Here is a 25645-nt window from a genome sequence, read left to right on the forward strand (position 1 = left end):
TGGAGGAGGAAGTAGCAAAACACTCTAGTATCTTTACTAAGAATGTGGGGTCGTCAAGAACCCCACATGATTTACTGAGTAAAGAAAAGCTACTACTCTTCCAGTCCCTCAGAATAACAATCTAGGTGTCAACTTTGACTCCTCACTCTTTCTTACCTCATCTACCCCCTTCAGATCTGTTGCCAGGGACAAAGGAGCCCCCTTCTCTCTTCAGACATTGCTTTCACTCTAATACTGGCTTTCATCTCCTTAAGTCTTGGGCTATTACAAATAGCCTGCTGGTTGATCCACCTATCATCTCTCCCCACTTGTCAATCCTCCACTCGGATGTCAAAGTTATCTTTCTAGAACACAGATCTGAACATGTCACCTCCCTATTCAGTAAGCTCAAGTGACCTATCATTTCTAGGATCTTATCCTCTGGCAATGAAAGCCAGTCATAACCTGAAAACCTCTGCCCCCTCACCTTTCCAGTATTCTTACACTTTAACACCTTTCATCTTCTATTCTTATCTCTTACTCAGTAACCCTCTGTCACTAGCCTCATGTTATTGATTATCCTTCATTCTCAAAGAGGACCATTTTATCAGAGAAGTGATGTCATAACATGCAAATTACTTGTATTTAAGTGAGGGAAGTCTGTACAAAGTGACCAGACTTGTCATTTTTAACCAAGGATCCATGTATCAGTTTGACTAAGGTTATATATATTTAGTGGTTAAGGTAAAGAATGACTTCTTTTAGTCAAAAGAAAAATCATTCTGGGAGGGGAAGTCCCTCAGTATTTCTGGCAGAAGCAGAAGCAATTACTAATTACATTCACTCTGAATCAGCTTGCTCAAATAATGATCAAGAATGGCTTGACCTGGGACCTTTTGTTGGCCACTGCATCCAGGGCCATTGATCTATAACTTGCCACTAAATAGACCCAGATGGCTCTAGAGGAGAAAGTGAGGTTGGTGACTTTGCAAAGCCCCACCTCACTTAAATCCAATTCACTTGCATGTCCTGGTATCACCTCTTTCTTGGACACTATGCTCTGTTTTCCCCTTCTTAGCATTTTTTTCTCTGACTGAACTCTATGCCTATAATGATCTACCTCTCAACCCTATCTTCTGACTTTCAAGTCCCAAATAAAATTCTGGACTTGAAGAGATATTCTCCCTCTAAAAATAGAAAATGGGAAAGGCACTTAACCTCATTGTCCCTCAGTTTTAAAATGAGAATAAAGGTGACTCCAGTACCTGCTAAATAGGGATACTGAGAAAGAAATAAAAATGCATATTAAGTGCTTCAGAAATCTTTAAGTTCTATTTAAGTGTCACTGATGTTGCTGTTTTTATTATTATATGTGGGAAGCTTGCAGTATTTCTTAAATCTCATTAAAACATTTTGTACCATGAAATTGAAATAAAAAATAGACAACACATTAGATGAAAATCATTTAGAACCACAATGTATATTAAAATTGGGTTTAATTTTTATTTTACCTCTTCAAACCTACCTCTTTTCATTGGATTATAGAATAATGAATTTATAATTGGGAAGGACCTTAGAAATTCTTTTGTCCCCTTTATTTTATGGTTTATTTATAAATAAACTGAAGCTTATAGTTGTGTCTTGTCTAAAATTGCACAAATAATAAGGGGTAAATTTAAGATTTGGTTTTTTTTCTACTCTGTCACAATTTACCTATATTTTAGTATTTGTTTTGTCAGAAAAAAAGATAGATCTGATCATAAAGTAATATTTAAGACAATTTCCTGGAGAAATCACTTCACATAAAAATTTCCTACCTCTGTTTGAGCTGTTTTTAAATGTGCTCAGAGACAAAGTTGATATAGGGAATGTAAGCAACATTACCCTTCAACATTGGGACATGCATTTTGAGGATGTTTTTCTAGAATCAGAGATAGATTTTTGTTGATCCTTCTGCATTTCAGCTCACCATTTTTAAAAAAGATAACTGGGGTTACAACTTCAGATCATGATTATGGAATGGATAAGCTGACTGGAGTTGATAGAGCTAGAACCCATGACCATGACCTCATTAGCATGGTGCTAGACTGCATTGTTGATAATTCAGTAGAACTTTTTTTCTAAAGAAATTTAAAAATAAAGCAGAGGGGATAATAATTACCCTTTGGTAGATTGTTTTACTTTTGCATTCAGACAAACACTGGCAGTGATCAAGGAAGTACTGCTTTGGGATCAGAGAACTCAGATTTTAATCCCTGCTCTATTTAACAGTTGTATTATTAGGGATAAGTCACTAAACATTTATGGAGCTCTGGTGCACATCTGAAAAGATGTGGGGATTAGCCTAGATTAGGGGATTTTAAACTTTTTGTGTGTCATGAACCCCTTTGGCCGTTGGTTTGAAAGCCATGGACCGCTCCCCTCCCCCTTCAGGAGAATGTTTTTAAATGCATAAAATAAAAAAAAAATAGAATTACAAAGGAAATCAACTATGTAGAAAAAGTTTTAAAATATTAAAGGAAAAAAACCCCAAAGTTTATTGACCCTGGGTTAAGAATCCCCAAACTAGAAAATTTCTACATTCCCTTTCAGTTTTAATTCTTTTCATTTCATTAAACACTTATTAAGCTCCTACTCTTTGCCCTGGGGATACAAAGTTAAAAAAAGGGGAAAAAAGAATGAAATTGTCTCTGACTTGAAGGAGTTTTTGTTTCATAAGCCCTTTGATCTTTATTTGGGCAACTTATCTTTAGAATGCCTTAGAAGTCTCTCAGGGTTGGTAGACCTACTATTTCAAGCCCAAGGCCTTTTGGTTTTCTAAATGCTTAGAAGCATGGAGACTGTGTCTGAGTGAAGAGATGAGAATGACTTTAAGACCAATCCAAAATCTGCTGGACTTTGCCACCCAGGAGAGAGTCACTGCTTGATATCTAGCAAGAGAGGGTATACTGGTTATGTATGAGAACCAAAAGAAGATCAAAGAAAATCATTTTTATAGATCATATATCTACAGCTGTAAGGGATGACATAGACCATTCAGACCAATGCTGTCATTGGCAGTTGAGAAAACTGAAGTCCAGAGACTTCATGTAAGGGCATCGAAAAGAGTGACCTACAGTAAAATGTACCTTCAGGAAACACAGGTTCACCAATAGGAAAAGGAGGCTAGCATGAAGTATGTGTATAGTGAGCTCATTTAGAACCTGAGAGGTGGACTATGTAGAGGAAGGCAACATGATTTAGATAAAGAGAAAGACAGAGTCAGAAAGAGAAATAGAGACAAAGATTAAGAGTATGACAGAAAAAAGAGAGAATGGGGGAAGTGAAGAGAAAAAGAGGGAGACACATAAACATACATCTAGAAATGAGAGATAAGACAGAGTCAGAGAGAAATAGAATTTCAAAAAAATGAGGGGGGCAAATAGGGGAGAGAGAGAGAGAGAGAGAGAGAGAGAGAGAGAGAGAGAGAGAGAGAGAGAGAGAGGGAGAAACAGAGAGACAGAGACAGAGAGACGCTCAGGGAGACTTTTTTGTCTTGTTGTATCACTGGACTATATAATGTTGAGTATTTCTTGGAGAGCATAAAATTCCCCTCATCAGGGATGTCTTAGTCATAATTCCCTAGTCCATGATTCTTTAGTCATAATTTATCTATCAAAGCAAACCTTGCCTCCATCATCTGAAGATTTCTAAGATACTTTTCTTACAGCATCCTTTTCAGGCAGGTAGTACAAGTGTTTTTACTTTTTTTATTGATGGGGAAACAGGCAGAGAAGTTAAAGGACTTACCCAAAGTCATTCATGTTCAAAATATTATGCAATGCTTTGAACTACTGTCTCCTGACTTAAAAGTTGTCTGTTCTTTTTGCTGTACTATCCTGCCCTTAATTTGTATGGAATAATTACAGATGTGTGTTTGTGTGCATTCATATTTAATGAATTATGTATATATACCTTGTTAATATGAAACATTGTTAATTTGAAACATAACTCAAGGTTTACTGGGTTATAGTTTGTTTTAGCACTCCAAGAAGAAGTCATTCTAGACTTACCTTCCAATACTCAAATCCAGCCATGATTCCACCTTAATGGATGATGATTGTGTGTGTGTTTTTTTAATGACACATCAATAGGCATGGATTGCCTATTAGCTCCTTTTCCCTCTCTTCTGGTGCCTTATAAAGTATATATTTGATAAATGTATAGTTGAATGGAATCATATTAAATGTTTGTCCTTTTCATTTCCTAGCTCAGGTTTATATGTGACAATTCAATTAGAAATTTATTATGTACCTATTATGTATCAGATATTGTATTATGATAAAAAAAAGACATAATCTCTGCTTTTAAGGAGTTCACATAGTAAGGGGAGTGAGAGAAGGATAGTAGATACACAATGTATATGGGTGAGTATAGTACAAATTTGAATGTGATGAGACAAAGGGATGTTTTAAGCAAAATATTTTAGTCCTAGGACTGTTGGAAGAACAGAATAGTTGTGAGATTAGAGAGTGACATTCCCAAATGCCAAAGATGAATCTCTACACTGGGCTTTGTTTGTATGGCTTGGGAAAAGTTTATATCTAAGGGTGTCAATCAACTCTGGTTAACAATTGGTGAGAGAGAATGAATATTATAATGAAATGTAGACCTATTCTAGTGAAGGGCTGGGGCATATAACTTTGATATAATTGGATAATCTAATCAAATAATTTGTTCCCACCCATGCCATTGTAGAAAATTCCTTGGTAATACTGGGTGGAATCTGAACAAGATTGAGAAGGGTAATTCAGTGTTATTATCAGCAATGTCCATCAGATACTGAACAATCTTCTGAAAACATCCTGGTCCTAATTCAATAATTAATTATTAATACGAGGTAGAAATAATCATTTCTCTTAAAGGAAGACATATATTCTTACAATTGGAAAGGACCTTGAAGTCATTGAATCCAATATATCTTGGAGGAATCCCCATTCTTACATATCTGAACCATGCCAAGCAACTCTGGTTCTGAATGGCACAGTGAAAAGACTGATTTTAGAGTCAGAATTCCACCTCCTAGTTGTATAATCCTGGGCAAATCTATTAACTTCCCTGGACTTCATGATTGCCTCTGTAAAATGAGAGAGATATATACACCTTCTGAGGTTCCTTTCAGTTCTTGGCCTATGGAGGGTAGCTAGGTGTAGTGGATTGAGCAGGAGGATGGAAGTTTTTATCATGCCTCAGTCATTTAATTCTTACCAGCTGTGTGACCTTGGACTAGTCACTTAACCCTGATTACCTCGCATCCAGGACTATCTCCAATCCTCATGATTCATATCTGGCCAGATGACTCTGGAGGAGAAAGGGAAGCAGGTGACTTAGCACAGCACCCCCTCTCTGAAATCTAATTCATGTACTTGTCATGGCATCACCTCCCTGTGGTTGTGGTCTTCTTTGAAAATGAAGGACAACCCCCCCCCCCCCCCATTAAACATTTGGTCTATGGGCTCTGATTATGAGGAGGAAGATTTTCCTGACATCAAGCCTAAATTTGCCTCTTGGCAGCTTCCTTCTATTGCTCATTTCTCATTCCTTGGATCAAATGGAATAGCTTTCTTTCATATAAGGCAAAGATGAGGATGGGTACAATTTCAGGTTGGAGAGCATAGAATGAGATATAGTTTTTGGGTTAAAGCTAGTGGCCCAGTTTGGCTGGAGCATAGAGTTTCTGAGGGGGAGTAATGTGAAACATTGACTTGAAAACATATGCTATTAAAGAGCTCAATAAATAATTTGATTCAGCAGTTTTTTTTTTTTAACAGATATCAATTCTGGTAATTGTTATTCTAAAATCGCATATGAAAGCAGAAGGACCTGTAAAATGTCTTGGAAATGACTTTGGAATGAAATGCATCTGGCTTATGAATTTTTCAGTGAAAACTTGTAAAATATGTTTGAAATTAATTATGTTTCTGTTTCCAATTTACAAATTGATTGTCCTTGCACTTTCTTTTAAAATGATCAAATTATGCTAATTTTGGTGTTTTGCTTAAGATTAACTATTAGAATGTATTATAATACCATTCAGCATTGATGTCATTATAGGAAATAAGTCCAGTTATTTTTTAATTGTGTCCAACTCTCTGATGACCCCATTTATGGGTTTTTTTGTCAAAAATACTGGAGTAGTTTGCCATTTCCTTTTCCAACTCAGTTTACAGAGGAGGAAACTGAGACAAACAATTAAGTGACTTGCCTAGATCACATAGTGAGTGTATGAGGACATATTTGAACTTGTTTCTTCTTTACTCCTAGCCTTGTGCTTTATCTATTGCCCATAGAAAAGAGGACCTAGGTTTAAATCGTACCTCAGATGCTTAATCTTTGTAATGTTGGGGAGTTACTTAATATCTCTGGGTCTCAGTTACCTCAATCTGTCAAATGAGCAGAGGTTCCTGAGGTCCCTTCCAGGTCTACATGCTAGAGTTGAAAGAATGATCTCATTTATGTCATATAAGTGGGTGGAGGGAAGGGGGGTGGTCCACTGTAGTCTGTGATTTTACTGGTTTGAGTACTTCTTTGATTATGAGTGATTGTCTCTTAGTCTTCTTAAGTCTTATACATTGTTGTGGCAAAAAAAAAAAATAACAAACGGTGGTGCCCAATTCTCTGATGATAAGCCTCTCTGAATTAACCTTGACTGGCTTTGGATGACCATCATCCATCACTGGCTCTGTCTTGAAGGCTTTCCAGTGGTTCAGAACTTGCCAGAGTTTAGACATAACTGAATAGCCTTTGAGAACACAACATCCCTTTCAAACCATGATGAGGCATTCTATTAAAGAAGTACTTTGTTGAGAATGTTAAAATTTATTTGTTAAAGAATGCAAACTAAACCAAATCCAATGATTTTGATTTCATGTATTAATGAAAACTCAGGAAAAAAATGGCACAAATTTTTCCTAAAGAATAAATATTCTCTCCGTGATCTAAACAGTTTTTTTAATTATTTAAAAAATCAACCGACAATTGTTTACTTTTTCTTCTTACCTCCAGTTACCCTCTTCCCCCCTTGAATAAAAGAATAAAACAAGGGGGAAAAAAGACATTTGTAGTCAAACAAAATCTCCTTCTTGAGTCCATCCCTCTCTTATCTGGCAGGAGGTGAGTAACATGTATCATCATGTTACCTTTGGAATTAGGTTTGGCCATTGCATTGGTGATTTAAATGTTTTAACACACTGATAGGACTACTTTAGTTGACTAGTCTTCTGTTCTTTTCCAAAGTAGATTTCCTTTTAAAGTCTTTCTTCAGACTAAGGAGTAAAGGGGAGTCATCACATTTGGTCAAATTTTTTCAGCAGTTTAGACATGAAGAGGAAGAGGAAATAGATAATTGAGTGAGATAGAAAGATATGGGGAAGAATTTTTTTTTTTAGAATAGCAAAGTGCTTGTGTTATACTAATGCCTTATCTTTTAATTATTTTCCATTTAACCTGCCTGTGCATATTTTGCGTGTTTTATTTTGGGGGGGGCACATTTTTTTTTTTTTTGCAAGGCAAATGGGGTTAAGTGGCTTGCCCAAGGCCACACAGCTAAGTAATTATTAAGTGTCTGAGTCTGGATTTGAACCCAGGTACTCTTGACTCCAAGGCAGATGCTTTATCCACTACTCCACCTAGCCGCCCCCAGGGGGGGCACATTTATTTGCTGATTTTCTCCACCTTTAGATTATGAACTCCCTGAGGACAGGGAGTGCCTTTGCCTTTCTTGTATCTCTGGAATTTTAGCATAGTGCTTCCCACATTTTAATTGACTGACTGACTTCACAAATGGAAAGTAGTTAATCTTGAGGGAAAAATTGAAGGTACAGGAGAGAAGAGGCTTGATTTTCTTTTGCCTTGTACTGGGATACAAGGACAAAAGTGAAGTAGTTCTTGCCCTCTAAGAGCTTACATTCTATTGGAAGAGACAAATATATACATAAGCAAGTATATTCAAAATATATGCAAGTTAAATTTATAGTAGAGGAGGCCACTAGCCCTTGGGAAGGAGTGTTTAGGAAAGACCATATAGAAGGTAGGGACTGTTCACCAAGGGAAAGGTGGAGGGGAGGCTGTTAGAAAAATGTGTAACATAAATTTGCAAATGAATGAATGTTGAATAACTCATAGCATGTAATTGACAAAATAAAATAAATTATCAATTATTAAAAAAAAGAATGTAGAGTTTGAGCGGAGATTTCAAGGGTAAAAAGGATTTTAAGAAGCAGGGGTGAGGTGGTAGTATATGGGGGACAGCCAATATAGTGTAGCATATAGGTTAGTCACATTAAGTAGGGAAATTTGACTAAACTGTAGCCTTCAAGAAAGGGATAATAATATTGTATAATAATACTGAAAAGATATGCTGGAGCCAAGTTGTGAAGAACTAAGAGACAATGAGATAGTTAATCATAGAGGCAATTATCATTATCAGAATTTTTGAATAAGGGAGTGGTATGATCAGACCCATATTTTAGATGATGAGAACCTGAATTAGCATTTGGTAGGCTTGTGAATGGAGAGAAAGAACTAGATTTTAGAGATTTTTCAGGGTACAAAGGTGGTGATAAAATTATTAGTCATATTGAGTATAGATAGTTCTTTAGTGACCTGAGGAAAGGAGGTGAGGGTAGGTGATGATAGATGCAATGAAGTTAGAAGGAAATGGAGGAGGGAGAAAGGGTCTGAGGTAGTAGAGATCAGATGAGTTGAGAAAGGCTCCCTATAAAAAGATGGGATTTTAGTAGGGACTTGTAGGAAACCAGGGAAGCCAGTGGGCAGAAATGAGGAGTAAGATATGTATCTAAGCCAGGATTCTCAACCTGAGATCTGTGACTTTGGTTTTTTAAAAATGTTTTGTAATCATTTGTATTTTATTTTGTACATTTGGAAAAATTATTCTGAGAGGTGGTCCATAGGCATCACCATACAGCCAAAATAGGTCCATGGGCACATAATAAGATCGAGACTCCTCAGTCTGAGTCATATTTTCTTCAAGAGATAGGAGTTTGGTTAATAGCAAGAGGAGAAAAGAAAACATTTTTTTTGGGGGGGGGGATGAGACAGTCCATAAATAATTATAGCTTTGGTCCATACAGTTTTAGGGACATCAGTTGCACTGTGATTTTCATCTAGTAATCTTCAGTGAAATGAGATGGTGGAGTTAATCATGGATGATGATTCCCTAATGAGAATGGCAAGAGATTCTGGATATATCTAGTGACACATAATTATTGATCATGGAGTGGGGGAATGATGAAGACAGAATATGGATGTGAGTAAAGTTAGAATGAGAAAACACTAGAAAAAACTGACTCTTGGACACAGTTGAAGTTGAAGAGTGGAAGTTTAGTATGAGTGAGAAAGTGAGCAGGAGAATGACTGGAGAGAGGCTGTGAACTGGCTTTTTAAGCCATTTGGTAATGGCAATGGAAAGAACATAGGGCCAGGAAAAAACTTATTTGGCTTTCTGTTTTAGCTGCTTTACCATGTTAATATGTCAGAAGCAAGTTTATATTTTTGAAATGCCAAGAGGCAACTTGTCAAAATACATGAAAGTTCAGATTTTGTGTCCTAGCAAAGAAATATTTATTGATGATTTTTGTTAAAGATTTTATTTATTTTGGGTTTTACAGTTTTCCCCCTAATCTCACTCTCTCTCCCTGCCCACACACACAGAAGGCAATTTGTCAGTCTTTACATTGTTTCCATGGTATACATTGATCCAAAGTGATCTGTTTCTTTGGGTTTCTTAGAGTGTGATGAGAGAGAAATCATATCCTTAAGGAAGAAACATAAAGTATAAGAGAGAGCAAGATCAGACAATATGACATTAGTTTTTTTTTCTAAATTTAAGGTAATAATCCTTGGTCCTTGTTCAAACCTCCACATTTGTTTCTCTGGATACAGATGGTATTCTCCATTGCAGAGAGCCCCAAATTGTCCCTGATTGTTGCACTGATGGAATGAGCAAGTCCATCAAGGTTGATCATTGCCTCCATGATGCTGTTAGTGTGTACAGGGTTTTTCTGTCTGCTCATCTCACTCAGTATATTGATGATTTTTGAACTAACAATCTTAACTTTGAAAATTCCAACTTTTTAAAATATCTCTCTGGTATCAATCAGTAGGAAAAAAATGCAAAATGCTTTTCTTTGGTTTTCATTTTTCCCAATTCCATTCTATGTTTATGATATATCATAAGATCTTGGTGGCAGTTAAGGTAAATGATAGTTATTTTCTTTCTTTCTTTTTTTTTTAATACAGATATTCCTGAAATTCCAGAAAGCATCTCATTTTGCAAAGCACTTCAGAGAGCTGACTTCAGTGGAAATCCATTGACTAGGTGAACTGTCTCTTTTTGCATTAATGTAACTAAGTTAAAAGTCAAATAAAACTTAAGACTGTTTTTGTATCTTGGTAAAGCATATATTGGTTAATGTGAGAGTTTTCAACCACATCAGGCGCTTTTGACTTTTAAATTATTTTTATAAATAGCATTTCACTTAGCACATGCCAAATGGTAGCAATGGAAAGGAGGCTGTTCTATTGATAGAAGTGATTGAAATAGAAGAAAAAAGGAGCAACATGGTAAGGAGAGTAAAGTATATGTTGGGAAGAATCTATGTAAGGAATTTCAATAACTTGTAAAACCTATACTTAGAAATGAAAAATATGTATTTTATGCTTTATTTAAAAATATTACTCAGCAAATATTTATGAAACATACTGTGCAAATGAGAAGAAGCCTGTCTTAAGGGAGGGACCATGGAACTCTAACAAGGTAAAAGATATTCTTTTTAAAAAATTTTTTTCCAAGGACATGAAAAAAGAATTTTTTTTAATTTTTATTTTTTTGCAAGGCAAATGGGGTTAAGTGGCTTGCCCAAGGCCACACAGCTAGGTAATTATTAAGTGTCTGAGACTGGATTTGAACCCAGGTACTCCTGACTCCAAGGCTGGTGCTTTATCCACTACGCCACCTAGCTGCCCCCAAAAAGAATTTTTAACATTAGTTTTTAAACATTTTGAATTCCAAATTTCTTCCTCCCTTTCTAAGAGGACAAGTAATTTGATATAGGTTATAGTTATGCAACCAGGAAAAACAAATTTATATTTTAATGATGTTGTAGAAGAAAACACAGGCCCCAAGTGAAAAATGTAAAAATCTAGTATGTTTTTTATCTACATTCTGATTCCATCAATTTTTTTTCTTTTGAGGTAAATAGCATAAGTCCTTTGGAAGTGGAAAACATGATTCTCAAACATAAAGAGTTTACTGTTTAGACTTTCTGAGAAAATCATCCTATTTAAAATATATTGTCTGTTTCTTTGGGTTTGTTAGACTTTACTAATAAGTCTTTTCTTGACTCTTAAAAATATTTTTCTTTATTTAAACAATCCTCCAGTGTTTTTTGTTGGGTTCATTTCTTCTCTCTCCTACACCCCTTTGATTATTAAGTTACCCTTCCTGGTAGGAAGCAATTTGTGACTCAGTGTTGAGACCTTCCTGACTTCTTTATTTCACTTATATTAGAAGACAGTGGTGAAAAAAGAGCTCACAATTTACAGCTTGATTCTTATTCTACTGACCTTGGCCAACCATTTTATCCTGTTTCCATTTACTTATCTATGAAATGAGGGATAAGTTAGGGATCTCTCTGGCAGCCTGTTGAAGCCTATAGACCCTGTTTCAGAAGATCGTTTTTAAATACATAAAATAAAATAAATAGGATTACAGAGGAAATGAATTATATAATTATAAATATATATATATATATATGTATATACTGGTATTATAAATATGAATATGTTAAAATATTTTGATAAAATAAATTTATAAAACCCTAAGTTGTCTAGGTCCCTTCTAGGTCTAAACTTTATGATACTATCATTTCAGGGCTTCAGTTTGTTCATCTTTAAGATGGGATTGTCAGATTCTGTGATCTTTAAATTTCAAGTATAGCAGTTCAGTTTCATGAGATTGGCAAGAACCTCCCTGGGCATCCAAGTCTAGCCTTTGAGCAGATGCATCATTCTCTAATAGCCTCAAAAAGTGATCTTTCTTTGATCTTGGAAACAAATGATTAGGGATTAGTTTACCTAACTTCATACTATCTCTTTACTATTCTTTCATTATATTACATTTTCAGGGAGCGCTATATTTTCTTATATTAAGCCAAAATCTACCTCCTTGTAATTCCTTCCCATTAATCCTAATTCTGATCTCTGAGACCACGTAAAAATAGACCCCATAGACAAGATCATGTAAAATACCGGAGATTTCATTCACTTGGTCTTCACATATCTCAAAAATAATCATCAGTGACATTTATATAATGTTTTAAAATTTTCAAAGTACTTTTACTTCTATAATCTTATAGCAAACCTATAAGATAAACTATGGATATTATTAACTATTTTACTGTTGAGGAAGCTGAGCCTTGGCTGTTAAGGGATTGGTCTATGGTCATATGACTGGTAGGAAAAACAGGATTTGTAAACCAGGTTTCTCCTGTAGTATTTTCAGGTTTGTAAAGCACTTTACACATATTATCTTATTTTATTCTCACAAAAATCCTGGGAGAAAGGTGGATGCATTACAAATGAGGAAATTGATGCAGACAGAAGTTCAGCAACTTGCTCAGGGTCACAACTGTTAACACCTAAAACCCAATGTCAACTCAGGTTTTCCTAACTCCAATGCATATACTTATTTCTGGAATAGTGGTAAGAGAGTAAAATTGAGAATGGCCTTCTTTATTTCCATTGAGTCTCCTTCCTTTTTATAACTATCACTTTTCATATCCATTGCCTATTACTACATCATCTCTCTTTTAAGATCCCTACTTTATTCCCACTTTTCTTTTTTCTATTGGTCTTTGCTTCTATCTACTCTCTGCATAGATAGATATCTCTTTGCTATTGTAGAAGTAATTCTGCCCTTGGACCTATATCAAACATAGGTATTGGACAACTTCATTTTTTTCATTCCATTTTCCTTCCCTTTACCATTATGTATTCCTTTCCCAAGATGTTATGATGTTTTTTTCCTTATTTTGACTTTCACTTTTTTTCAATAATAGATAAAAAACCAACAGGCATTGTGGTCTGGCTTTTGACCTTTTGCAACTCTAAAAGTTTGTGATTCTCACTATTCTCTTTTCTCAAGTTTGCTGCTCCACTGACCTGAGGCAACTTTTGAGAACAGATGGGACAGAGTCCATTCTTTTATTCTTGGATCTTTGCTTTATATCACTGGAAATCTCTTTCATCTGTTTTCTCTTCATTTTTCCAATTCTCCTTGAAATATGATTACATTTTTTCCCTTAAGCAATAGGGATAATTTACCAGCTTTTAAAGATTTTAAAAATGAAAAAAAAATTAAATTCAACTAGGAGAATGAATTTGAATTTTAATGTTAATGTATCCATTGCTAGAAGGCAAATTCTTTCAGTAAAAAATTATTTTGCCAACACCTTGGGATTCAAATACATAGAGATAGGGTAGTGGCTTGTGAGCCATCCTCAAAGCTGGGAAAATGTGGGTTCAGTTCTTACCTCTGAAACATACTGTCTTTTGGGACCTTGGACAAATCCCTGCTAGGGACTACCAAATGTCATACCAGATTAAAATGTAATTGATAATATTTAACAAAATAAATGCCCTTGAAGGGATCTACTTCTGTATGAATTTGACCAATGTTCCAAGTAACTGTCTTAGATTATAAATTGAAAAGAAGGTGCCAATCTGTATTGACTGGGGAGTTCTCTCCCCATGGAGTTCTCTATACCAAATAGATCTTAAGTCCAATCTCAGTCCCTGTTTTCTATTCACTTTTCAATTTTCCTTAAAAAATAACCTTTCTCTCAAATAATGTAGATAATTTTATTAGTGAAATTATTGGATTTTAGTGACTATTTGTAGATGAAATGTAAGCTCATTGAGAAAGGATTTTTTTTTGGGGGGGGTTATGAATATTTACTTATCCAGTGCCTGGCAACAATGTCAAATACAAAGCAGTTGTCTAATAATTGTTTATCAAATAGTTTTTGTTTTTTGATTGTAATTGAAATGTCTCTTTTCTCTAGTAAATCAAGAAAAAGTTGCTTTATGCCTCTGAGGGTTATTGACTTTGCTTTTTACTAATATGTGCCTTCTCCCTTTTCTATCTTGAGAAGGTATTGCTTTTATAGTGACAGAGAAACTTGCCAATTATCAGCATTTGTTTTGTTTTTTTTCAAGGTAATGGGATTGAGTGACTTACCCAAGGTCATACAACTAGGTGTCTGAGGTCACAGATCCTCCTGACTCCAGGGTCAATGCTCTATCCACTGTTCCACCCAACTGCCCTGTTCTCAGTATTCTTTTTTTGTAATATAAATATTTTGTTTTCCAATTATATACAATAGTTGTTTCTGCCTATTTTTTTGTAATGTTTTGAATTTTATAATTTTTCCCCCAAAACTCACTCCCCCCAGGCAGTCTGATAATCTTTACTTTGTTTTCATGCTGCATATTGATGAAAATTGATTGTGTTGAGAGAAAAATCATATCCTTGAGGAAAAAATAAAATATAAGAGAGAGCAAAATTACATAGTATATGAAAACGTTTTTTTAAAAAACTGAAAGTAATAGACTTTGGTCTTTGTTTAGACTCCACAATTCTTTCTCTGGATACAGATGGTATTCTCCATTGCAGATATCCTAAAGTTGTCCCTGATTATTGTGCTAATGAAATGAGCAAGTCTATTATGATTGATCATCACCCTGATGTTGTTGTTAGGGTATACCATTGTACACTTTTCTGGTTCTACTCATCTTGCTCGGCATCAGTCCATGTAAGTCTTTCCAGGCTTCTCTGAAATCCTATCCCTTCTGGTTTCTAATAGAACAGTAGTGTTCCATAACATACATATATCACAATTTGTTCAGCCATTCCCCAATTTATGGATATCCCCTCGATTTCCAATTCTTTACTACCACAACTTGAACTGCTATTTTTGTACAAGTGAAGTTTTTACCCTTTTACATGATCTCTTCAGGGTTTAGGCCCAGTAGTGGTATTGTTGGATCAAAGGGCATACACATTTTTTGACCCTTTTGGCATAATTACAAATTGCTCTTCAGAAAGATTGAATGAGCAATGTCCTTTCTGGTCATATTGGCCAGAGATGTTTTAATTTGTAATTCTCTAATAAGTGATGATTTAGAGCAATTTTTCATATGACTATGGATAGCTTTGATTTCCTCATCTTATCAGTATTCTTTTTTTGGGGGGGGTTGCAAGGCAATGGGGTTAAGTGGCTTGCCCAAGGCCACATAGCTAGGTAATTATTAAGTGTCTGAGGCCAGATTTGAACTCATGTACTCCTGACTTCAGGGCCAGTGCTCTATCCACTGTGCCACCTAGGCACCCCATCTTATCAGTACTCTTAAGAAAATGAATTTATGATTTTATTTTAAATAAAATCATTTGTCAGTTTCATAGTAGAAAGAGAAGTGACTCTGGAATCAGAGAATCTGAGCTTAAATCTTGGTCTTGCCACTTGGAATGACAGATTAAGAGCTAAAAAAGGATTTTGAAATCCCAGAAGTCTCATTTTACAGAGGAGGAAGCTTAAGGCCAAGAATAATAAGTGACTTGCCATAGATAGCAATGGCCTACCTTGTATTTGTTTCTCAGGTCTTCTGACTCCAAGTCAGGCATGCCACACAGAAAGGTCATTTTGTAACTAATTGGACCTAAGTTTTCTCAACTGTAAATTGATTCAAATTAGGTAATCTCTAATAGCTTTTCTAGTTTTAAATGTATAATCTATAAATTGTTTTCCATAATGCAGTAAAAATTATTAAATGTTGATATATCCTTTGTTTTAATTTTCTCATCTGTCCAAATTGTCATAAGCTCCCCAAATCATCTTCCTGAGGCACAGATTGGACCATGCCACTTCTCTCCTCAGAAACTTTCAATGGTTTCTTATGTATAAAATGCAAGTTTCTCAGCCTTGCTTATAAATCTTACACCATTTAGCTCCAATGCCATTTTCCAAATATTCCTTGGTATTCCTTCTCTTGCATTTTCTTTGTACTCACCAAATTGCACCCAGAATTATCTCTTCTTTCTTCCTAGTTTTTCATAAGTTTTCCTTCTGTGACTAGAATGTCTTCTCTCCTCACTTCTCTCAGAATTTTTAATCTCTCTTCAACTTGTCAGATTTGAAGCAGGTACTTGTGCAGGGAGCTCAGAATGTATCAGTGACAATAAATGGAGAAATTAATGATTTTATAGCCTGGTGGAAATTTTTTTTTTTTGCAAGGCAAATGGGGTTAAGTGGTTTGCCCAAGGCCACACAGCTAGGTAATTATTAAGTGCCTGAGACTGGATTTGAACCCAAGTACTCCTGACTCCAAGGCCAGTGCTTTATCCACTACGCTACCTAGCTGCCCTGGAAATTCTTTTCATTAACCCAGATCACTGCAAATGTATAAATTATAGTTTTAGAGAATTGACTGAACTTCAGAAAAGTAAAATGATTTGCTTGTATATTTTTTACTTTTTTATTTATAATCCGTTAATATAGTTCCATGTATGAAGGACATAATAAATATTTGTTAAATTTAATTGTGTGGTAAAGTGGAAAAACAACTAGATTGAAAATTTGGATTATTGGGTTATAATTCTGTTCTGTCTTTTTCACTACCTAGTTAAAATAAGACTTGGATAGGAGAGAGAGAGAGAGAGAGAGAGAGAGAGAGAGAGAGAGAGAGAGAGAGACTAGCTGATTTGTAAGGTTCCTCCAAATCTTATCTGTTGTTACATAAATAATTTTTTTATCATTAAAGTCATCATTTCAGGTGTTATAAAAATTGTCTTTAAGAGAGGTTATGGGTTATGATGTCAAGAAAACATAATCAGACGACCTGGGTTGAAGTTCAAACTCTAACCCATTAAACTTTGTGACTAGAGTGAGATCATTATATTTCTGACTTAAAAGTAAGTGATTCTTCCTTGGTGAGAAAAAGCATTTTGGAAATTAGAAAACCCTATCAAGAGCCAAGATGCCTTGTTCTTAAGAATTTTATATTTTATTTCCTTTATTTTTGTTTTGGGTAATGCTAGGTGATGCAGTGGATAGGTCACTGGGCTTGAAATCAGGAAGATCCATCTTCCTGATTTCAAATCTGGCCTCAAAATCTTATTAGTTGTATGACCCTGGGCAAGTCACTTAATACCATTTACCTTAGTTTCCTTATTTGTAAAATGAGCTGGAGTAAGAAATGGCAAACCACTTCAGTGTCTTTGCCACTTTCAGTTGGACTGAAAGTGAAAATGATGGAACAAACAAATGTTTCCAGTGTTATTAGTTTCATTAGTTTCAAAAACAGTGGTATTAGCTAAAGTTTTTTTTAAAAAGTGAATGATAGGGGACAGCTAAGTGGTGAAGTGGATAGAGCACTGGCCCTGGAATCAGGAAGACCTGAGTTCAAATTCGGTCTCAGATGCTTAATAATTACCTAGCTGGAAAACCTTGGGCAAAACATTTTTAACCCCATTGCCTTAAATAAAATAAAATTATAAGAAAAAGAAAAGTAAATGATAGAGTACAAACATGATTTTTCAAAAAAAAAATTATAAGCACATTGTTTTATTGGAAAGGACTTTTAAACAAGTAAACAGCTTAAAATTCTTAGGAACAATGAAATTTTTGTGAGTTTTTTCTTTTTCTCCAATTAAGTTGATTTTTTCTCTTCTTACTGGTAACCATAGAAATGTTGAGACTTTGGTTCCTTTATACATTTTCAAAGTACAGAATATTTTTATTTAAAGAGTCTACATTCCTATTGTGAGCAAGAGGAATACAGGAAGCTTCTTCCAGCAGAACATTATGAAACAAGTAATTGTCCCAGGTGATTGGCAGCCTGTAAAAGTGAATTGAAAGCAGAAAAAAGAAGACAGTCATGGGCTGTCAGCCGATCAACTGTAGTAACCAATAGCTTTGCAGTTGGCATTGAAAGACACAGGAAGGAAAATGACTAATACTTTGCTCTGTGATTTATGAAAATCTTGTGGGTTGAATGAATTCTCTATTCTCATGCAATAGCTACCCTATATTTCTGTCAGTAGGCTATCAAAGAAAAGAAAAATTCATTCAGACATAGGGTCCTAATTAGAGTTTAAAATATAAAAAATTTCTTCCCTTTTTTGTTGTGGATGGAGAACTAGACTTGGAATCAGGAAGGCCTGGGCTTAAATTCTGTCATTGGCATTTACTATCTATGCCACCATGGGCAAGCCTGTGTGACTCAGTTAATCTCATTTCCCAAATGAGAAAAATAATTCACAAGGTTGTTGTGAGAAGCAAAAAAACAAACAAACAACTAAAGGGTTTTGAAAATTTAAAAGTTCTATAGAAAGGAATGTCAGTTATATTTATTTTAGAAGCCTGTTTATGTTTAATTTTTTATTATTTTCTAATTAATCAGTTTATAATTATTCATTGAAACCTCACTGCTGCTGGGCTGGTGCTAAGACTAACGGTAAGAATATGTCTGTAAAATCCTTGATTTATCCTTTAGTAGTATTGCCTTTCTTTAAAACAAACAAACATAAATCCTGGTTTGTTATTTTTAAAAAATTGTGGTGTTTATACTAATTGTTTCAAAAATTTGGAGAGCTTCTGACTTAACTTGAGTTTTTATATTTTAGGTTACCAGAAAGTTTTCCTGAATTACAGAATCTAACATGTCTTTCTGTAAATGACATCTCACTCCAGTCCCTACCTGAAAACATTGGCAAGTAAGTTTTTTATACAGACTCTGTGTCATAGATGTGAATGGAAGTTTAAATCATTGAGTACATTTTTTTCCCCTTTCATACAAGGCTATTTCATACCAGCCAGCCATGCTTGATTATTTTTCAACATTTCAAAGGCAGACTGTATCATATGACTTCATTTTTAGACTGTAGCTGCCACAAATTTTAAAGTTTCACTTTAAAAATGAAACTGATCCCTAAACTGTGTCTGTGATAGGGAAAATTGAGTAAGCTTTAATGAAATAATGAAAAGAACACTGGTCTTGGTTTCAAAAAATATAATTTCATCACTTAATTTTTCTGTACTTTACCTTCCCTAATTCTACTTGCATTATCTGCTTTGCAAGATTTCTGACTTAAGGAGTGCTTTAAAGCACTATAATCCATAAACTTGAGCCTCTGCCACTGTTATTTTTAGGGAAGTTAATGAATTTTGCTTTCAGCTGGTATCACGTCATCATCAAAAAGTTTGAGTATGAGTCTTTTAGCTGAATAGGAGGAATGAAACTGGTGAACTTGAACAAAAGTTTGCCCAAAAATTGGGGGAGTTGACAGAAAATGTAGAATCTTAAGGATGGGTTATACATACTCTAATGGTATAAACCTGTTTTTCCCAAAGGTCAGCTGACTTTATTAATCACTTACTATGTTCCAGGTCCTATGTTAGGCACTAGGGACACAAAAGCAGTTCCTGTCCTTAAGGAGCTTATAGTCTAATGAGGGAAGACAATACATAAGAGAACAAAAACAACAGTAAAAAACTGGATTGGGGGAAGAGGTGCTTGAGCTGGGGCACGGTGGCAGAATATGTAGAATCGAAGGTTAACTAGTCTGAATCCTTAAAAGTGGAGGTACCAGGAAAACCTCACCAATGTGTGGAAGAGGGCTACAGGGGTGCAAGATGAAGGTATTTAGAATTTGGTAATGAAGTTCAGGAAATGTTTCTGTGATAAGAATCACAGGATTTGATTATTGGGAGGGATCTCAATCATCATTTAGTCTAACCCATATAGAGAAGAAATCCTCACTATAACATACCCAATAATGTGATTTTAGGGTTTCTATTAGAAGACTTCCAAGGAGGGGGAATTTACCAGTTAGACTTTTTGTACAGCTCTTGTTATTAGGAAGTTTTGCCCTATATCAAACTGAAATTCTCCTTTTTTGCAATTTCAATTAAATGCTCCTTAGGTCTATTCTTTGGAACAAGTCTCAGGAATCCTTCAAATGATAGCCTTTCAAATTCTTGAAGATAGCTCAAATTCTCCTCCAAATCTTCTTGTCTACAAGTTAAATGTGCCCAGTACTTTCAACCTATCCTCATATGTCATGGATTCAAGATCCATCACAATCCTAGTTAATTTTCTGGATATTTTTCAGCTTAATATCCTAGCCCTTAAATAGAACATGATATTACAGAGTTCCAAGTGATTTAATTTGCCTAAATTATTAGAACTTTAGCCTGATAGTGTTAGAGGTATGATTATCCTCTCTGTACCCAAGTAATTGTATATATCAAATTATGTCTCCCAAAACATACTAAAATAGCCTTATGTGAATATTACTCAGTTTCTAAGCCTTATGAAGAAAGTTTACTATATCTGTTCTTTCTTGCATAGGCTTAAAGACTAAATATTAGCTAGAATTTATATAGTACTTTGTTTGCAAAGTCCTTCACAAATTTTATTTAATCCTTCAGCAATACTAGATGATAGGTGCTATTGTTATTATTTCCATTTTACAGATGAGAAAACTGAGGCAAACAGAGGTTACATGACTTGCTCAGGATCACACAGATAGCATGAATCTTGAGGTCAAATTTGAACTCAGATCCTCCTGACTCCAGGTCCAGTGCTATATTTATTGTATCACCTAACTTTCTCCCCAGAACAATAAAGCTTCTCTCTAAGGATGCAGTGTAGCTTAACATTTGCACTTCTCCCTCCCTCCCTCCCTCCCTCCCTCCCTTCCTTCCTTCCTCCCTTCCTTCCTTCCTTCCTTCCTTCCTTCCTTCCTTCCTTCCTTCCTTCCTTCCTTCCTTCCTTCCTTCCTTCCTTCCTTCCTTCCTTCCATTTCTATTCCTGAGGTCTCACAGGAATTTTCATGAAAGGGGAAATAGAGTTAGCAGTCTCTATGGTACAGTAGAATGGGAATGTGATTTACAGCAAGAAGATCCAACTTTCATATCAACTTTGTCACTTGACCTTGAGCAAATCACTCCTTCCACTTTTGGGCTTAGGTTCCTCATCTGTAGAATATTGGGACTGGACCTGGATGAATTGCTAGTTCATATAACTTCAAAAAAATCCATGATCCTAAGATATCTGACTTTACCTCTTCTTAAAGTTCTTGTTTATTTTTAAAAAAACAACCAACTGAATAAAAACTCAACCAACGCCATTCAAGTGATCTCAAGACTTTGGGGAAATATTACATGTAATTCCTCTTTACAGAGAGGTTGGGGGAGGGGGTTGTCTTAGACATAGTGGTACTCTGTAAAATGCCAATAGATGACTGAAAGAAACAGGGAGCCATCTGAAACCATGGAAATCTCAACAGGCTGGAAGTTCATTCCACCCCTGTACTACTAACATTGATGGCACCCTATGTCCCTGCATCCTCTTTCCCTGATTGTCTAATTCTTCTCACAACCTCAATTTACAAGAGGATGACCAGGCCAGCCATGTCTTCATTCCTTTCCAAACTGCATCATGAACTTTGACTGTCATGCTACTGTGTGGGTGCCTCTTCCCTTTTTAGTTTTTTTTTTTAATATATTATCTTCTACCATTAGAATGTAAATGCTTCAAAGGTAGCTATGGTTTCTTCTTTCTTGTATTTGTATTCCTGCTGCTTAGCACATTATTGGTACTTAATACATGCTTCTTGGCCTGACTTGTTGGATTCCTAATTTATGAGAAGTGCGAATTTTTAAAAAAAGATCCAATATAGGAATTTTTGCATTTATAGACAAGATAAATTCATCAATAATTATCTGCTTTTTGTAGGATTCTTTTGAAATTGAGTCTTATAGTGAATTTAAAATATTCTGTTAATAAAAAAAATTTGAGTGTCATCAGTCAGCCAATAGTTATGAAACGTTTACTAGTGACCAGCTATTCTGTAATTGCTGAGGATTCAAATTCAAAAAACAAAACAATTCTTTCCCTTAAAAAACACTCAAATTGTTATTTGGGAAGACTACTGATATAGCTATTGGCATCCAGTGGTTTAACCTGGAAAGTCATTGGGTTGCTTAGTAGACCCTGAAGCCAATTAATTGACATGCTTTCCAAGCCTGGTAGGATTGACTTAATTATAGTTCCAGGACTGGAAGGTAGGTTATTGTTCCTGTGAGACAGTAGAGAGACATGGAAAGAAGATGGCTGGAGATGGCCCACACTAGCCTGATAACTGTATTGGCCGAGCTTTATGGAAAGAGACATAACAAGGGTGAGGCCAAGATCCCAGGGTGCCTAATTTAGAGGGTGCCTAATTTACAGGGCACCATCAGTACTTTACAGTCTTTCATTGGTATTAAAAACAACAGAGTTTAGCAACTGTTGAAATCAAGAATAACTAGTTAGCATAGGAAGCAGCTAGATGACCCTCTGAAACACCCTGCTCCTCTCCAACTGAAGGTACCCTTCACGATACTCACCTCAGACCCAGTAATTTCTAGTTAGGATTCTGCTTGTGGTACAGGACCAGGAATTTGCTTTCAGAGACTTTTGCTAGATTGAAGACCTGGACTGTCACTATCCCTTAATTCTTCTCCTAGCTGCCCAAACTAGTCACACAGCCCTTCATATCTCTCCCCTCTATTCAAATATTAAGCATCCTGATAAATCAGAAGAAAAATAGCCTGTTCTTTAGACCTTCACCATTTAGATTGTGGCTGCTGCTTATAGGCATTTACTACTTTCATTGTATATACTGCTATGGTTGTTTGCATATATGTATCTTTATATGAATATGTGTTTCTTGATCACCAGACCCTCCATGGTGACCAGGATCTTGATTTATAATTCACTTGGTAGTATACCTGCCTCAATGTCATATTACACTCCAGTACTAACTACATGTCTGTGATAGATCTTAAAATACCATCACTTCCGTAGTCCCTCTTGCCATTAGAGGACAGAAATATGCCTTGGAGATGTCTTTCTGTGTCCTTCAGAAGTTCTAGAAGAGTAGTTGTAGGTCCTTGGTATAATCTATGACATATCAAAGTGTTCTCCATGGGAGACTTATTTTCAGAGACACACTTGAAAATAACAATGTTTCTGTTACCCAGAAATGTGTGTACATTTCCTTTTTGTGTAACTTGGATAGATAATACTTTCTGAAAAGTCTTCCAGTTGTTCAAATTCATTTCACTGCTCCTATGAATGGATTTGAATGTTCCAAAATAGCATTCTTATAATGTAAAATGTGTTTTTTGTGAGTCAATAATAGATGAAAATAGAGGCCTAAATTTGCTCCAGAGAAAATTAACTACCCAGCTTCACCAACCTATTCTTGGAAGTCATTGCTGCCTCACTATTGTTAGGGATGCACTTCTCATTGCTTAATTACATTTTCTTGTCTCTAAGAATAGCATTTTTGAACATTTAGTTGTTAGAATTCTACATAAGTGGAAGGATTTCCCAGATGGACTGGCCCAGTAATTTTTGGCTGATTGAACTGGAGAGGAGCAGTCTGAATTTTAGGCTCCTACTGCCTTTGGGAATGATAACCTGAATTTTTAAAGACTTGCACTGTGAGAGCTTTACTACTTTAGCTAATAAGATGCAGGTTTTTTGAGATGTTAGTGCAGTCAAAGACTGACCATTTAAGTGTACTGTTAACATGACTGTGTGTGTGTGTGTGTGTGTGAGAGAGAGAGAGAGAGAGAGAGAGAGAGAATGTTAGCAAGTGTTCTTTTCTGAAAACTTTTGCCATGGGTAAAAACATTCTTTTCTGTGGCTTAGAATTAACCATATAAAACAGTTATTGTTTCAAAAATAAAAATGATGCAGAATTTTATTTTTTATTTTCCAATGCAATGTCACCAAATGGATATTCAAATCTGGTACCAAAATGAAACTCAAATTAAGCAACTAATTGACTAATAAAGAGCAAAGAGGATTGCTAATGGATAAGCACAAGTAACTTCCTTTACAAAAAAAAGATCATTTGAAAAAAAAATCCATAGTTTTTATTTAGACTTTTATTGAATTTCTTATAGTTTAATGTTTTTTAACATATGATTTATGAATTTGGATGATGCTGTTTGCTGTTTTTGACTCTATTTCTCAGTTTCTTGGCCTCCAAAATGGAAAAAAAATGCAAGTGGATCAAAAAGTATTTTAAACATAGTGGAGAACAGATGTAAATTTTTTTAAAATAACCACTTAATTCAAACCTGGAAACAGAAGCTTAAGATTATAGTTTGGCTTATTATTTCAGAAATATTGCAACTTTTGCACTACTTTTGCAAAATGTATAAACATAACATTCTAAACTGCCCCTAGGTAATTATTTGGGCGTGGTGCAGGGGGCTCGAAGGGAGAAGAGCAAGGAAGATAAATAAAGTCATATTCTTTGTAGAGGACAATGGAAACTTCTTAAACGTGGGTTTATATCACTGTCATTTTCAGAAGTTGAAACATGTGATGGAAAAGTTCAGTCAGTCAGCATCATGGTATCACCCAAATTTCTGTTTCTGTATTTGGAAAGTTGCTAGACAGACTTGCTCATTTTCTCTCACCTTTTTGTATCTATCATATTCCATCAGAGGTGACTAGTAAAGTTTAATGGAGTTTCAATTTCTCTCTCTCTCTCTCTCTTTCTCTCTCTCTCTCTCTCTCTCTCTCCCTCTCTCTCTCTCTCTCTCTCTCTCCCCCTCCCTCCCTCCCTCCCTCTCTTTCTTTCAGACACACAGACACAAAAACACAAATACACAGATACACACAAACCCTTTCCACAGGGATTCTGTCTGAAATATAACTCTATTCCTTGAAATTACATAATATGAGAATAGTTTGCCTCTCTATCTCTGGACTACCTTTGTTTACCTATCTACTTTTTCTTGCCTCTGGATTGAAGTAAATTGACATGTAGATGAAAATTTTATATTGTAGAAGGATAGTAATGGGATAGAAAATATTCAAGTGAATGACTTTTCACTTTTTCCTCCAATCTTATAGATTAGCTTGGTTTCAATCAATTTGGGCTTAGAGTAAAGAATCTGTAGAGAGACTGGAGCAGTTTTATAGGTGAAACCTGGGTTTGGATTTATTCAGATCATCACATTGGTTGTATTGTAACTTGAGTGATTCTGGACTGAAGATAATTGGATTTAGGTGTTATCAATAATGAGAATGTGGTTCTTATAAGTTGATCTCTGTGCTTTTTTTTAATTTCTTGTTCCAGCATCATAGCTGCCCTTTAGTTCCTAATTTTGCTATGGCTACATAAAAAGACATCTCAGAATATTATCCCAAGAATATTTACATTGGAATATAAATTTTTCTGAGCTAATTGTTTCTATTTCTTTAAGTAGTGAACATCAGAAGACTTAAAATGGAAAGCTTGCAAAATGAATTTTCCCTAAAAGCAAACATAAATTTCACTTATGTAAATTTTAATTTTGTTTGAAATATTTCCTCCTCACAAGACCATCATGATTTATAAAGAATCTCTTTCCATTTGGACTTATTTCTCACTATAATGTCATGACAAGATACTTAGAGATAGCGTATATCACCTTGTTTTATGTCTTGACATTAATCATTAGAGGGTCATTATGCAAAGTTTTTTGCTTCTTTTGTT

The 25645-nt window shown here is 35.3% G+C and overlaps 1 protein-coding gene across 2 annotated transcripts in view; it reads left to right on the plus strand.

The window, feature by feature from the left end:
* Window positions 1-25645, plus strand: part of LRRC1 (leucine rich repeat containing 1) — a 161007-nt gene that overhangs the window by 87655 nt on the left and 47707 nt on the right. For both annotated transcript variants that reach the window (XM_074237216.1, XM_074237215.1), the window contains 2 exons: window positions 10279-10357; window positions 18722-18811. In XM_074237216.1, the coding sequence (XP_074093317.1) occupies window positions 10279-10357; window positions 18722-18811 (169 nt within the window). The remainder of the gene's footprint in view (window positions 1-10278; window positions 10358-18721; window positions 18812-25645) is intronic.

Source organism: Macrotis lagotis, chromosome 5, assembly GCF_037893015.1.
Source record: "Macrotis lagotis isolate mMagLag1 chromosome 5, bilby.v1.9.chrom.fasta, whole genome shotgun sequence".
NCBI classification, from domain to species: domain Eukaryota; kingdom Metazoa; phylum Chordata; class Mammalia; order Peramelemorphia; family Peramelidae; genus Macrotis; species Macrotis lagotis.